Source organism: Hypanus sabinus, chromosome 18, assembly GCF_030144855.1.
Source record: "Hypanus sabinus isolate sHypSab1 chromosome 18, sHypSab1.hap1, whole genome shotgun sequence".
NCBI lineage: Eukaryota > Metazoa > Chordata > Chondrichthyes > Myliobatiformes > Dasyatidae > Hypanus > Hypanus sabinus.
This window is the reverse complement of record NC_082723.1, coordinates 14,498,712-14,511,598: the sequence shown is the minus strand read 5'-3', so window position 1 is coordinate 14,511,598 and position 12,887 is coordinate 14,498,712. Positions and strand designations below refer to the sequence as shown.

At 44.0% G+C, this 12,887-nt stretch overlaps 1 protein-coding gene across 2 annotated transcripts in view; it reads left to right on the top strand.

The window, feature by feature from the left end:
* The window catches only part of LOC132407342 (dynamin-1-like), a 234,281-nt gene that overhangs the window by 134,188 nt on the left and 87,206 nt on the right, over positions 1–12,887 (top strand). For both annotated transcript variants that reach the window (XM_059993691.1, XM_059993693.1), the window contains exons 11-14: positions 2,278–2,364; positions 3,571–3,641; positions 5,271–5,322; positions 10,745–10,858. In XM_059993691.1, the coding sequence (XP_059849674.1) occupies positions 2,278–2,364; positions 3,571–3,641; positions 5,271–5,322; positions 10,745–10,858 (324 nt within the window). The remainder of the gene's footprint in view (positions 1–2,277; positions 2,365–3,570; positions 3,642–5,270; positions 5,323–10,744; positions 10,859–12,887) is intronic.

Sequence of the window (12,887 nt, the reverse complement as noted above, 5' to 3'; positions counted from 1 at the left end):
CAGCCATGATGGAATGGTGGAGCAGACACGATGGGCCGAGTGGCCTAATACTGCTCCTGATTGACTGACACAATTTAAAAACAGATTAGCGACAGTCTCCTGTCTCAATTAAAAGGCATAATGTCCCAAATAAATGAAGAGAATCCCAGCTTTCTCTCAAATATGTTTTGTTCGTTCAACTAAACAGCTGCCCCGATTAATGGATCAAGCGAAATCCACTGTATTAATGCAGTTAATTTAATGACAGAAGGGCAGAAAATAATTTTCACTGGGCAGCTGGTAAACTGTAACCTGACAAAATTATTTCGGTGAGACGGCAATTTCTTTGTTTTAACTGTTCTAATCGCTCTATTTAAGTGCCAGCAAAGGGTAGCCAAATGAAAGTGTTTGTCCTTGATTAATTTTTGAGATTGTGTTCCACAATAATCTATCACATATAACAATCGTTTCACTAAAAGTTGGTGTTTAACCTCAAAGCATTAATCTCAAGGTATTAACACTGTTCAGAGTTACTAATTTTAGACTATATATTTGTAGAAGTGGGAAAAAAGATTTTTATATTTCATTTGGGATCTTGCCCTGTAGAAGAGGAAATAATCTTCTTCCTCACTTGAGCAGAATGAAACCCATTATGGAGAATGTCTCTCCTAGCAGAAGGTCTCAGCCTTCTGGATTTCTGGATTCTGTCCACTCTGAAAGTCCTTGGTAAGAGATCAGAACAGATTCCAATGCATGAGCGAGAGAACTGAAGAGGCTTAACATTTGGACAGGAGAGAGTGAGAGAGAGAAAGAGTGTGTGTGTTTTTGAGAGACTGTGTGCTGTGCATATGGTGCACGCCTTCTGACTACAGTTTTTATCTGGTTTTGGAACTGCAGAAACAGTTTGGGGGTGGGTGTGAGCAACTCCAGTCCAATTGGCATCTAGTAAACGACCTGATGGGTGTGCTGAGAAATCCAGCAGTTATCAGCTTGGGGCAGTGTAGAGGAGCCCAGCTTTGCTGTTTACCTGCTCACCCCTCACCCCCTGAATGCAAAGGAAGGGAACTCCTTCATTCTGTAGCCTCATTTATCTCATTGAGTTCCAAATGGCGAGGCAGGCATGAAAACAGACTCTGTTTATGGAGATAGGACCAAACTAAAATCTCATCTGAGGCCAACATTGCCTTTGTTAAAATCTGTGTGCTGCTATTCTTCCACCTTGTGTACTAACCTGTTTGTCTCCTGTTTATTCCTGCTCCATTATACTCTGGAGCTTAAATGGCTGCCTGCTTGCATGCTGATACAATGTGTGTGTGTGGGTTTGTGCGTGTATGTGTATGTTTGTATTGGAGAAATGACCCACAGAGAACCCTGGGAGTGCATATTGCTGTACAATACTGTATTGGTGCAGACAAATCAATCCCTAGATAGGGTTGATAAAAACAAAGTAAATGAGGTTTGTTTGACCTTCTGGGCAGCCTGGCCAAAGAATGTGAACCTCTTCAAAAAAAACAAAACATAAATAGTTCTTCTTTCTCTTTACTGCTTCAATTACCCAGCTGTGTTAAAACAAAAAAACAGTACAACATAGGAACAGGCCCTTCAGCCTGCAGTGCTGCTAACCCTCTTGCCCATTCTGCAGCTAAGGTCCTATGCAAGCAACCTGTACAATACCCTCAGCTCACCTCACCTTGTTCCCCAGCGTCATGGGTGTTGGCTGCTGGAAAAATGGCTGTAGAGGACGAGGACGGAGAGGACCCATCCTACTGTGCATCTTCACTTAAAGAACGGGGCTCACTGAGGTCCTTGACCCAGTGACATTGACTCTTGTCCCACCATCCCAAGTACTTCATCAGGCAATCCCCCTCCACTCCGTACCCCCATCTTCCTGGGTTAAGAAATGCCCTCCTGCAGTCACTTCTTGCATTGCAAAGGACTGAGGTTGATAAGAGGGACGATTAATAATGTATATGTTTGTTGATTCACTGAGCTCCAAACTTTTCCTGGTTGACTGAAACAGCAAACTCTGTAGATTTATCCATTCTCCAAGTAGCTTCCATAAAGCAGCACAAATTGAGTTCTTGCATGAAGTATGAATTGGCTGTCTCTGTCCTCCTGCAAGCCCAAAGTATGTCTGATGGGGTCAGTGGAGTCTTGGCTGAATTCAACCTGACTAAGGGTACTCGCTGGCTTCTCACAGTAATGTACCGCAATGTGCTCTTTTAGATGTTGTGTGTTAGTGGGGTGGGGAAATACCCTGAGCCGTTTTCCACCTGTCCACTCGATTCTTTGTTACAGCTGGGCCAATATCCGCACTTGCGGGAAGAAATGGATCGGATCGTGACCACTCACATCCGAGACCGAGAAGGCAGGACAAAAGAGCAGGTATGGACTGCGGAATAGCCACTGTCAGTTCTCATTACTTTGCTGTATTAAGTAAGGTGGGTGATTAGATTAAAAACAATTCAACACTGTATGAGGTGACTTGGCCCATTGTGCTTATGCTGGACCCTCTGAAAGAGTCTTCAAATAGTCCTATGTCCTTGTTCTTTCCTCACAAGCCTTCAAACGTTTGTTTTCCAAGTACCAGAAGACCATAAGATATAGGAGCAGAATTAGGCCATTTGGCCCATCGAGTCTGCTCTGCCATTTTATTATGGTTGATCCATTTCCCTGCCACCTGCCCGCATCCCTTCATGTTCCGACTAGTCAAGGATCTATCAGCCTCTGACTTGGTCTCCACAGCCACCTGTGGCAAGGAATTCCAGAGATTCACCACTTTGGGGCTGAAAAAATTCTTCCTCATCTCCATTCTAAAAGGACACCCGTCTGTTCTGAGGCTATATCCTCTGATTTTAGGCTCTCCTACGATAGGAACCATCCTCTCTAAATCTATTCTATCGAGGCCTTTCAATATTTGTTAAGTTTCAATGAGGTCACCCCTCAAATGACAAGCCTTTCAACCCTGGAATCATTTTCATGAACCTCTGAACTCTCTCCAATGTCAGCACATCCTTTCTTAGATAAGGGGCCCAAAACTTCTCACAATACTCCAAGTGAGGCCCCACCAGTGTCTTATAAAGCCTCAACATTATTAAATCATATCCTTTCACTTATTCTGTATTAAATCTGCTTCCACCACCCTTTCAGGCTGTGCATTTCAGATCAGAGTAACTTTCCATTTGGAAAATATGTTCCCTTAATCTTCCTTCTGATATTTTTGGCATCTATCTTAAAGTTCCAGCCGGGTGGAATTGAGTTGTGAACTGGATTATCAGTAAAAGGGCAGCAAATGCTGACTGACCAGACACTCATAGCTGCCCCATCGCTCCCTGTACCAGGCCTAATAACTCTCTGCATTTGGCCAGCTTGTTGCTCTGGGTCCCAGTTTAGCGCAAGTTGAAAATCTCCCATCTTGGTTTGGACTCAGCAGTTGCTCTAGCTGGGGTTCAGTTGTTTCTGGGGAAATCAGCCTGCAACAGGTTTTGTGATATATGTGCTTTAATTAGTGACCTGTGACCCCAGCACCACGATGTCTCTGTAGCCTTTCTGTTGGGAGTCTATTCGGTAACTATTCTTCTTGTCCTGCAGGTCATGCTGCTGATAGACATTGAGCTGTCCTACATGAACACAAACCATGAGGATTTCATTGGCTTTGCCAAGTAAGTAACCCATTAGAACATCAGCAGCATAGACTGCAACCAATTAGGTGACCGTGATTTGCCTGAGCCTTCCCTATTGAGCTAATGGGTGGAATGTGGCTTCCAGTGTGATGTCATGGTCAGGTGACTCAAAAGGGTGGCTGCTTCCACCCCTGATCCAGACCAGCATAACTGATTCCATTCCCCCATCACTGGTTGCAGGGTTTCCACAAGCCTCAGGACCTTTCAGCAGTAGTTTGGCTCCTGGAATCAGGCTGCAGAAACCCATCAAATCAGGCAGCATCTATGGAGGGGAATAAGCAGTCAACATTTCAGGCTGCAAGCCTGCATCAGGAACCATCAGCCAGGAACATAACTGTTTATTCTCCTCCATAGATGCTGCCTGACCTGCTGAGTCCCCTCAACATCTTTGTGTGTTGTTCATGATTTCGGCATCCACGATACCTCTTGGGGTCATGGAATCAGAGAGTTACGTAGCATGGAAACAGAGCCTTGGGCCCACTATGTCCGTGCTAAGCATCATGGACCCATCTATACTAATCCACTACTCCCGTTTTCCAACACTAAGTTGATTGCTTCCACTGCCTTGGCAATTCAACTGGATAGTTAAATGTCTTGAGCATCACTGCATTCAACACCCCCCTCAGTTTGTGACTCCTTCCTCTGTATGCGGGCACTATTTAAAATGCAGTTTCAGCTGCTGAATTTAACTCCAGTTATGGGTATGCAACTTTCCAGGTGCATGTGTGCTTACAAACATAGTTGAGTGCATGTATGTCAGTTAGTGTGTGTATGTGTGTATGCCAATGAGAGTGTATATGTGAGACAGTGTGTGTATGTTTGTATGGGTGTGTTTATGAGCAAGATATCCTGTGCATTTGGGTATGCATATGTCAAAAGTTGGAGGCTGCATGTGTTACAATCCTGCTGCCAGGTTTGATCGGGTAACTTTCCTGTTAATCCAGCCTTATGAACATATTCCTGTCAGTAACAGAGTTTGATCGTATGCACGTCATATAAATATAACGATTCTCCCCCCCCCCCCAGCTGCATCTTTCTAAATAAATTACTTAGCACCTCATGTGTTTTTTCCCTCTGAATAGACTGCACCTCTAATCAAATCGCAACAGACTATTTGTTGAATTGTTTGCCCTGACACATCACCACCCTATTGGCTGTCACTCTGGTGCTTGTGATGATGTTTAGGTTAGGACAAAATTAGACTGAAAAATGATGCTGCTCATAGGTGAAGAGGTTGCAGGTGACCCACATAACCCACCCGCACAGACTGAACTGAGGGTGTGTGTGTGTGTGTGTGTGTGTGTGTGTGTGTGTGTGTGTGTGTGTGTGTGTGTGTGTGTGTGTGTGTGTGTGTGTGTGTGTGTGTGTGTGTGTGTGTGTCTTTGTGTCCTCACACCGTGAACAGCTCCCCTAGTGGAGTGGAGGAATTGCTTGCATGGACTCAGTCAGCTGTATTTAAAGGTAGCCGCTCATTTGAGGTGTGACCCTTGCAAAGCTAAACAGGTCACATGAATATTCAGAGAATTTCTCTGTTGTTCATTCTTTTTGCGAGAAATTACTTACTGCTGTAGGTTCTTGTGCTGAAGATGTTTTCTATCTCATTCACAGTGCACAGCCAAGGAGCTGTCAGCTGAGCAAGAAGAAGGCTGCAGGAAACCAGGTATCCACAGGCTACTTGGGAGCGACTGATGAACGCGGTTATCATTGGGCTGCTCAGAACGCTTGGAGGCGGAAGCGCGGCTTTTGGGTGGCACAGATTGAATCCGAGTGCAAGCATGCCACCAAAGGACCGCTGCTGGACTCCCAGCCGTTACTGGGGGCCTGAAGTGGGGCAGGTCAAGGAGTTCGTGTGTAGGCCATAACATAACGTGGGTTTAACACGTTGTTAAAAAGGGGAATCATTTCACCCCAGTGCTGAATGGAGCCACAAAGAATCTGAGGCTTGGTAGTCTGGGGATGAAGGTGGGGATGGTCCTGGCGGTTTGTTGTTGCAGCATATCCTGACATACGTTGCACAGTCTCTGCCTGGATAACATTCCAACCGTCACAGTACCAACTCTGGCAACCCATTCTCCGTTTTTATTCCAGGTCCCATTGGGAAAGGCAGTGGGGGTGAGAGATAAAATCATCCGTGTATAACACACCTGGCCCTCAGTGTTTGAGATGAACACTGAACGATGGCAGAGCATATCCCATGAAGACCCTTCTACATCTCACTGATCTACAATTCTGTCGACTACAGTGTCTGTCTCTCTGTCTCTCACTCTCTCTCTCTCACACACTCTCACTCTCTTTCTTTCTCTCTCTCACTCTCCTTTCTGACTCTCTCTCACTCCCTCTTCTCTCTCTCACTCTCACTCATTTTCTCTCTCCCTCTTTCTCACTCTCACTCTCTCTCTTTCCCCCCTCTCATTCTCCCTCCCTCCTCTCTCACTCACTCACTCACTCACTCTTCTCTCTCTCACTCTCACTCTCTCTCTCCCTCTCTCTCCCCACTCCCTCTCCACCTCCATCTCCCCTCCCCCTTCCACTTCTCCCCTTCACATACACCCATCCACCTCTCCCCCTCCCACATACATAGGATGTCCACTGCATGAGGCCTGCAAGGGTTAAATTATTAAAGGAGTTTCCATTGCTATTAAATTAAAAGGTTGAGACAGATTTAATGATGTTATTTAAAAAGTTTGTGAAATTTTTGCTCCTCTTTGCCCCTCTGTCCCTCAAATCCTTTCTCTAACTGCCCTTCTTATTAGCTGTCTGTTAGCCTTTCTGCTTTTCAATCCTCAGTTAGCCTTTGTTCTCTCATCCTTTCCCTGTCTTACACTCCACTTTCTTGCCCCTTTCCCTCTTTTGCTGTTTCTCTGTCTTTATCCCTCTCTTGCACTTTATCCCACCACCCCGTGAGTGATGGCACTCTGCTGTTCACTTTGTACAGCTGCCTCCAAGTTTCAGAGGCCTGGGTAAGATCCTGACCCTGTGACCAACTCCACCCACCCCCCCCCCCCCACCAGGATATTCTTGTTTTCTCTCACATCCCAAAGATGTATTGGTTGATAGATAAATTGACAACGTAAACTAGCCCTATGGCTAGCTGGTGGACATGTGAGATGAAATGGAATTGCTTTGAGAGCTAGTGTTGTTGATGGACCAAATGCCCCCTTCTCTGTTATAAAAAAATAGGAAATATCTCTCTGTCTTTATTACCACCACTCTTTCACCCCTTTCCCATCTCTTCCTTCTCTCATGATCTCTCCCCTCCTCTATATTTCTCCCTTCCTCCCTCCCTGGAAGCCCACTGGAAGGAAAAGCCTGGCTGATTTTCCTATTCTCTAGCTCAGAAGGTACTGAAGCCAGTTGCAGGTTGAAGCTGAACATTGGGTCTGCCCTGGTCCACACTGGCTCCATTCCACACTGGACCAAAATGATCCCAGGGTTTTTTTTTTGAACTTTTCTTCTTGTAGGCAATAATGAGTGCAAAGGTCATGTGAACCCAGATTCCTCCTTATTGGCTGCTTGAGCTTGCTACAGTGCTGCCTGTCTTTCGCACGTGCTCTCACTGCCCTGCTGTCATTGGCTGGGCTGCAAGTGGCCCTTCAGTGTGAAAGGGAAGTTCCATTCTTGCAGCGTGAATTTGATCAGCTGGGAGAGTCCATCGACAAAAATCTACACTGCCCACCAGGCAGAACATCCAGAACTGCTTCACTTGCTGGATCATGAACATCATGTTCACTAAAGTTCACTAAGGACTGGGTGAACAGAGTTTGCTCCTGCCACCAGATCTTGGATGAAGACTTGGACAATTTCTTCAGCTTCCTTCCCCTTTAAGACTTTTGTTCAACTGCGCTAGTCTTTAATTCTTTTGTTGCTTTTATTGCGACTTTCATTTTTTTTCCTCATCCAGGTAACGTTTGTGATAATGAAGCTCATTCAAGAAAGACATTTGAAAGAAAAAAATAATGCAAAGGCAAAAAAGCTGACAAATTAAAAGCAACCATATTAAATGATTGAAATGTTGTTAAATCTTGACCAGAATTTCAAGTGAAGTCTTTTGAAGTTCTGCATCTCCTTCAAGTTCAAAACTTTTTGAATGTAATTTCAGATCGCCCATTTTATTTTAATGAGCACTAACCTATATTTGTGGCCTAGCTTCCAAAAGTTTCCAAGTTTCCACCGGTCTTAAATACCTGCTATTTTGCAGGCTTAAATCACGACGACTGTGCGCTTGAATGAGTTGAGACCACCAATACTTAGTTTCTGCTGTTAGTGGATTGTTCTGTAAGCAAATGCCATCCATTTTACTGGTGTAATAATCAGGCTCATTTTATATTCTTCCTTTCTTTATTGAACCTTCTTCCCCTTGCCACTTCTCTGCTTGGCTTCTTTACATCTGCTATGGTTACTCTATGAAGGATGAAATTATGGTGAGTATATCGTTGCCGTGACAATGCAGGTTAAGTGTTGGAGCTACATCTGGGTGAGTTGGGCTGTTCAAATTTGAGGTGAGCCATCGACATACATGGGAATATTTTGGGTTTGATTGGGAATTCCCAAGGATTTATGCAATTGACCAGATCTCCAGGTCAAATAGAATGTTAGGAATAAATTATGGTTTGTATAGCATGTTCACTGTTATTTAAATACATCAGGCTTTCAAGGGTTAAGTTATGTGAAGAGTTCCTGCAAATTTTGCTTTGGATTTAGAAGGCTGAAGCAGATGTAATGATGATTTTTGAAGCGATGGTGGAATATGTTGGCCTCAATAAAGAGGAATTAATCCCTCTTCTGAGGGAGTGGGGCCATTCTGGATTGAAGTTGGGAAGGACTGGCAGATGGATACTCAAGTAAATGTTGAGGTTGGTGGGAGTCCTCTGAAGTTTTCAAAATTCAATATTTTGTTTAAGGAAGGGTAATAGGGAGCAAGCATGGAGGTTAGACACTGACCAGCTCTGATATACATACAGCACAGAGCATTATAGCATAGTAAAGGCCATTCATCCCACAATGTTAGCCAACCTTTTAACCTACTCTAAGATCAATTTAACCCTTCCCTCCCACATAGCCCTCCATTTATCGATCCTCATTCTGTTGAATGGTTGGACAGATTGGACTAGAGGAGTGGCTTCCATCACTTCCCAAGTGCTTGAAAGATGTTTGGATGGAGATGTTTTTGGTCAATTCCTTGATGGTACCATCACATATAGAAACATAGAAAAACATACAGCACAATACAGGCCCTTCGACCCACAAAGCTGTGCCGAACACGTCCCTACCTTAGAACTACCTGGGCTTTACCCATCACCCTCTATTTTTCTAAGCTCCATGTAGCCATCCAGGAGTCTCTTAAAAGACCCTATTGTTTCCGCCTCCACCACAGTTGCTGGCAGCACTCACCACTCTCTGCGTAAAAAACTTACCCCTGACATCTCCCCTGTACCTACTTCCAAGCATCTTAAAACTATGCCCTCTCATGCTAGCCATTTCAGCCCTGAGGAAAAGCTTCGGACTATCCACACGATTGATACCTGTCAAAAACATAAACTGAACAATTTCTTAAACAGGAGGTGGGAAAACTAATTGGATGTTGATGAATAAGTCCCAGAGTAAAACACCGTCTTCAGCCACCTACCCCCCTCTCTCTCTCGCTGACTCATCCTCCACTTTTACAATCTCCAAGGTGTTAATCTGAGGTTGGAAGTTAATCTAGGAGATGGTGGAAGATTAAACTGGCTAGTCCATTAGTAGTGAGTTTATCAGTACTGATGCATTTCACTGAGTGAAGTTAAGCAGTAATCTCACTGGTTTTCTCCTTTACTCCACTCTGTATCGTACAGTAACGCTAGTTTGATTGCTGCATGTTGCCAGGCTGTTTGCAGGGAATAAAAATAATTGAGTGCAGTTTGGTGATGCTTGTGAGGGAGAAGCATCTGAAGCACATAATAACCAAATCACAGAAGCCCACTTTTGATTGACCCTGCTCATACCTTTAAAGAAGAGTTGGTGTGTCTCAGCACTGTTGTCGCATCTGTCCCTGACAGAACCCAGATGTACATCCGCTTGACCATAACTCTGTGTTTAGTTACGTAGCTTGAGCTGTTAGTCTCTGGCTCTCACCCCTTCCTTCTGTTGCATGCTGCTGGGTTTTTCTTCTGTTTTAGCTTCTGTATTTCATGAATCTGACCCCCTTGATGCCTTGTGTCTCCATGCAGAGTGGTTTTGTTGTTTTCTGAAGGTTGAGCCAAAATTCAGTTTTAAACAAGGACAGAAATGGAGGAATGGGTTCATTATCTTGACAAAGACTATAATCTGTGGCTTCCGGATGAGGCTCTTTGACTCCCACTGGAAATGGCAGTGGAATAAAGAGTGGGGCTCTTGTTTGGTGGGACTGGTGGGAATTGTGGGGGTTAGGAGGCCTCTATTCTTCTGTTGCACATTCTGATCCAATATTCAATTCATATGGCCGGTTTTGCTGTGTTCCATATGGATTTTTGGAATTCTGTCTCCTATTGATGTGAGCTTGATGACTGCTCCTTTAAAGAACAATTTCTCTTCCTTTTTTGTGAACCATTCTCTGCCCTCCCTGCTATTGTGGGTCCATTGCAAAGTACTCTCCTGGTGGAAAAGTGCACTGCAATAACTGGTACATTTCCAGCATAAAAAGTAAACATACCGATGTACATTTTTGTTAGCATCCAACAACAGAAAGTTAAGTGGGACGTAGAATCTGGGGAGCTACTTTCTAATTCCCCCACCTCTCCATTGGGCTCATATTCCACTTCGCAATATGGCGCACAATGTATGTTTGAGGGGGAGACGTTAATCTGGGAACAATTGAAAGTGCTGGTTTTTGCTGGAGCTCCACTCTCATGATTGATCTTGGCATCGAAATAATGGATTCTAACCTCTTAATAATCTCTCTGTTTTCCGACATGTAGAAAATACTGTAATGATTTCCATATAACTTTGCTGTAACACATTTAGATCTGCAAAAGAAGATGTACGTGAATCCAACCTGTGCGTTAACTGGGAGCGCTGAGTTCCGAGTATGTTTCTTCTGCATTTATTTTTGCTTGTGTTTGTTTCAGGTGATCAGGAAAGGGTGGCTGACCATCAATAATATTGGCATCATGAAAGGAGGATCCAAGGAGTACTGGTTCGTGCTTACGGCTGAGAATCTATCCTGGTACAAGGATGATGAGGTCAGTTCATCGTTTGCTTTACCAATGCCAGGAATGCAAAATTGCTCTTTTTCTTTGGGTGGTGAGCAAAGGTTCATTGAGGAAGAACCCACCAAGGCGGGAATGAGTAGGAGAGGTTGGAAAAAATATTGATGCCACTTTAAAAGATGGTGGGAAGGACTGAAGTAAGTGTTAGGGCTTTGAAATCAGTGGGTAAAGAACGACATGCGATGTAGCAAGTTTAGCTGCCAATAGTCTGGTTGAAAGTTGGAAAGATAAGGAGAGGAATTTCAGAGGCACCACAGTCAACGTAGGCAGTAGGTGTGAAGAACTGAAGCTCAGAATGGAAAGCAGATCAACCGGTCACATTTCTTTTAGACTTTTTCTAGAATTGAGAACTCAGTGCAGGATGTCGAGTAGTTGTAGGGATTCATAAACATGAGAAAGTCTGCAGGTGCTGGAACACACACACAGAATGCTGATGGAACTCAGCAGGTTAAGCATCATCTTTGGAAGTGAATAGATTGCTGACGTTTTGCGCCAAGGCTCTTCTTCAGGACTGAGAAGGAAGGGAGAAGATGCCAGAATAAAAAGGTGGGGGGAGCGGAAGGAGATAGGTGATAGGTGAAGCCTGGTAGGTGGCAGAAGTCAAGGGCAAAAGAGGAAGGAATCTGAGAGGAGAGGAGAGTGGACCATAGGAGAAAGGGAAGGAGGAGAGGATCTAAGAGGAAGTAATAGTCAGGTGAGAAGAGGTAAAAGGTCAGAGTGGGGACTAGAAGAAGAGTGATTGTAAGGATTTATGCTTTTATGGAGTATTAAGAGGAAAAAATAATTGAGATACAAATGAAAGCCAGTTTCTTTTAGCCAATTTGCTGGCACCTATTTTACAGTTGTTACTGACATATGACACACTATTTGATAGAGGCTTATTATGTCTAGCCCATTGTTCTCCTGCCTACACTCACACCTGACGGGGCAACCTAGAAAACTCTCAAGGGTGGACATGGCCTTCGATGACAACTCAGAGATTATCTGGAACTTCATACTTCATGAGGAAATGAGGAGTTACATTGATAACAGTGGCTTATTGTAGAGATGGGTTGATCCAACATTCCCCCATTCATGTCGGGGAGGAACATACTGTAGGAGAAAGTTCCTAATGGAAGGGATTACAAAAGCAGGGGCACAAATTTTATTCTGGAGAGAAATCTTCAAATGACTCTTCACCAGAGAACTTAGTCATAGGTATTTTATATCGTGCATTCTCCACCAATTTGAAGTTGAGTAGTTTGTCAAACCAGGATAACCTTTGGCTGAGGCAAGAGACCAACCAAAGGCATTCCAGTGTAATTGGCTGGCATTGTACATCTACTTTTATACAGGTAAGGAGACAAGTGTGTGGAAGTAACTGGAAGGGCTGAGTAAATATAGGCACTTGTTCAGACCTCACTTAAACTTTATGGTGAGGTGATCGGGAAGCTTTGCTGAACTCTCCACCAGGGAGGAAAGGTCAGAGGGCATATGCTGGAAAAAGAAACGTGATTAACAATGCTTTCTATCCTATACCATCCTGCTATTAATAAATGCCCTTTTGTCCATCTCTCTATAGTTGTGGAATCTTACATTATTAATAAGAGCACTGTCTAACGATAACAATTGTTCTTGGGTTCACTGCTTGTCTGCTAAATCTTATTTCCTGTGATCATGTTTTGGAGACAATGCTGACTCCCCTTTTCTCTATTATAAATGTCACATTTGGAATGGAGTCTGCCTGTGTAAACTTGCCCCCTGGGTTAATTTCCCACAGCTGCCTATGAGGAGTTTCTTCCTTCTCCCCGTGTCTGCGTGGGTTTCCTCCTGGTGCTCCAGTTTCCTTCCACAGTCCAAAAGCATACACCGGTTCGTGGGTTAATTGGTCATTGTAAATTTTCCCATGATTAGGCTAGGTTTAGATAGACACTTTATTGATCCCAAAGGAAATTACAGTGTCACAGTAGCATTGCAAGTGCACAGATGTACAAATATTAGAAGGGAGGTAAGAATAAAAAAT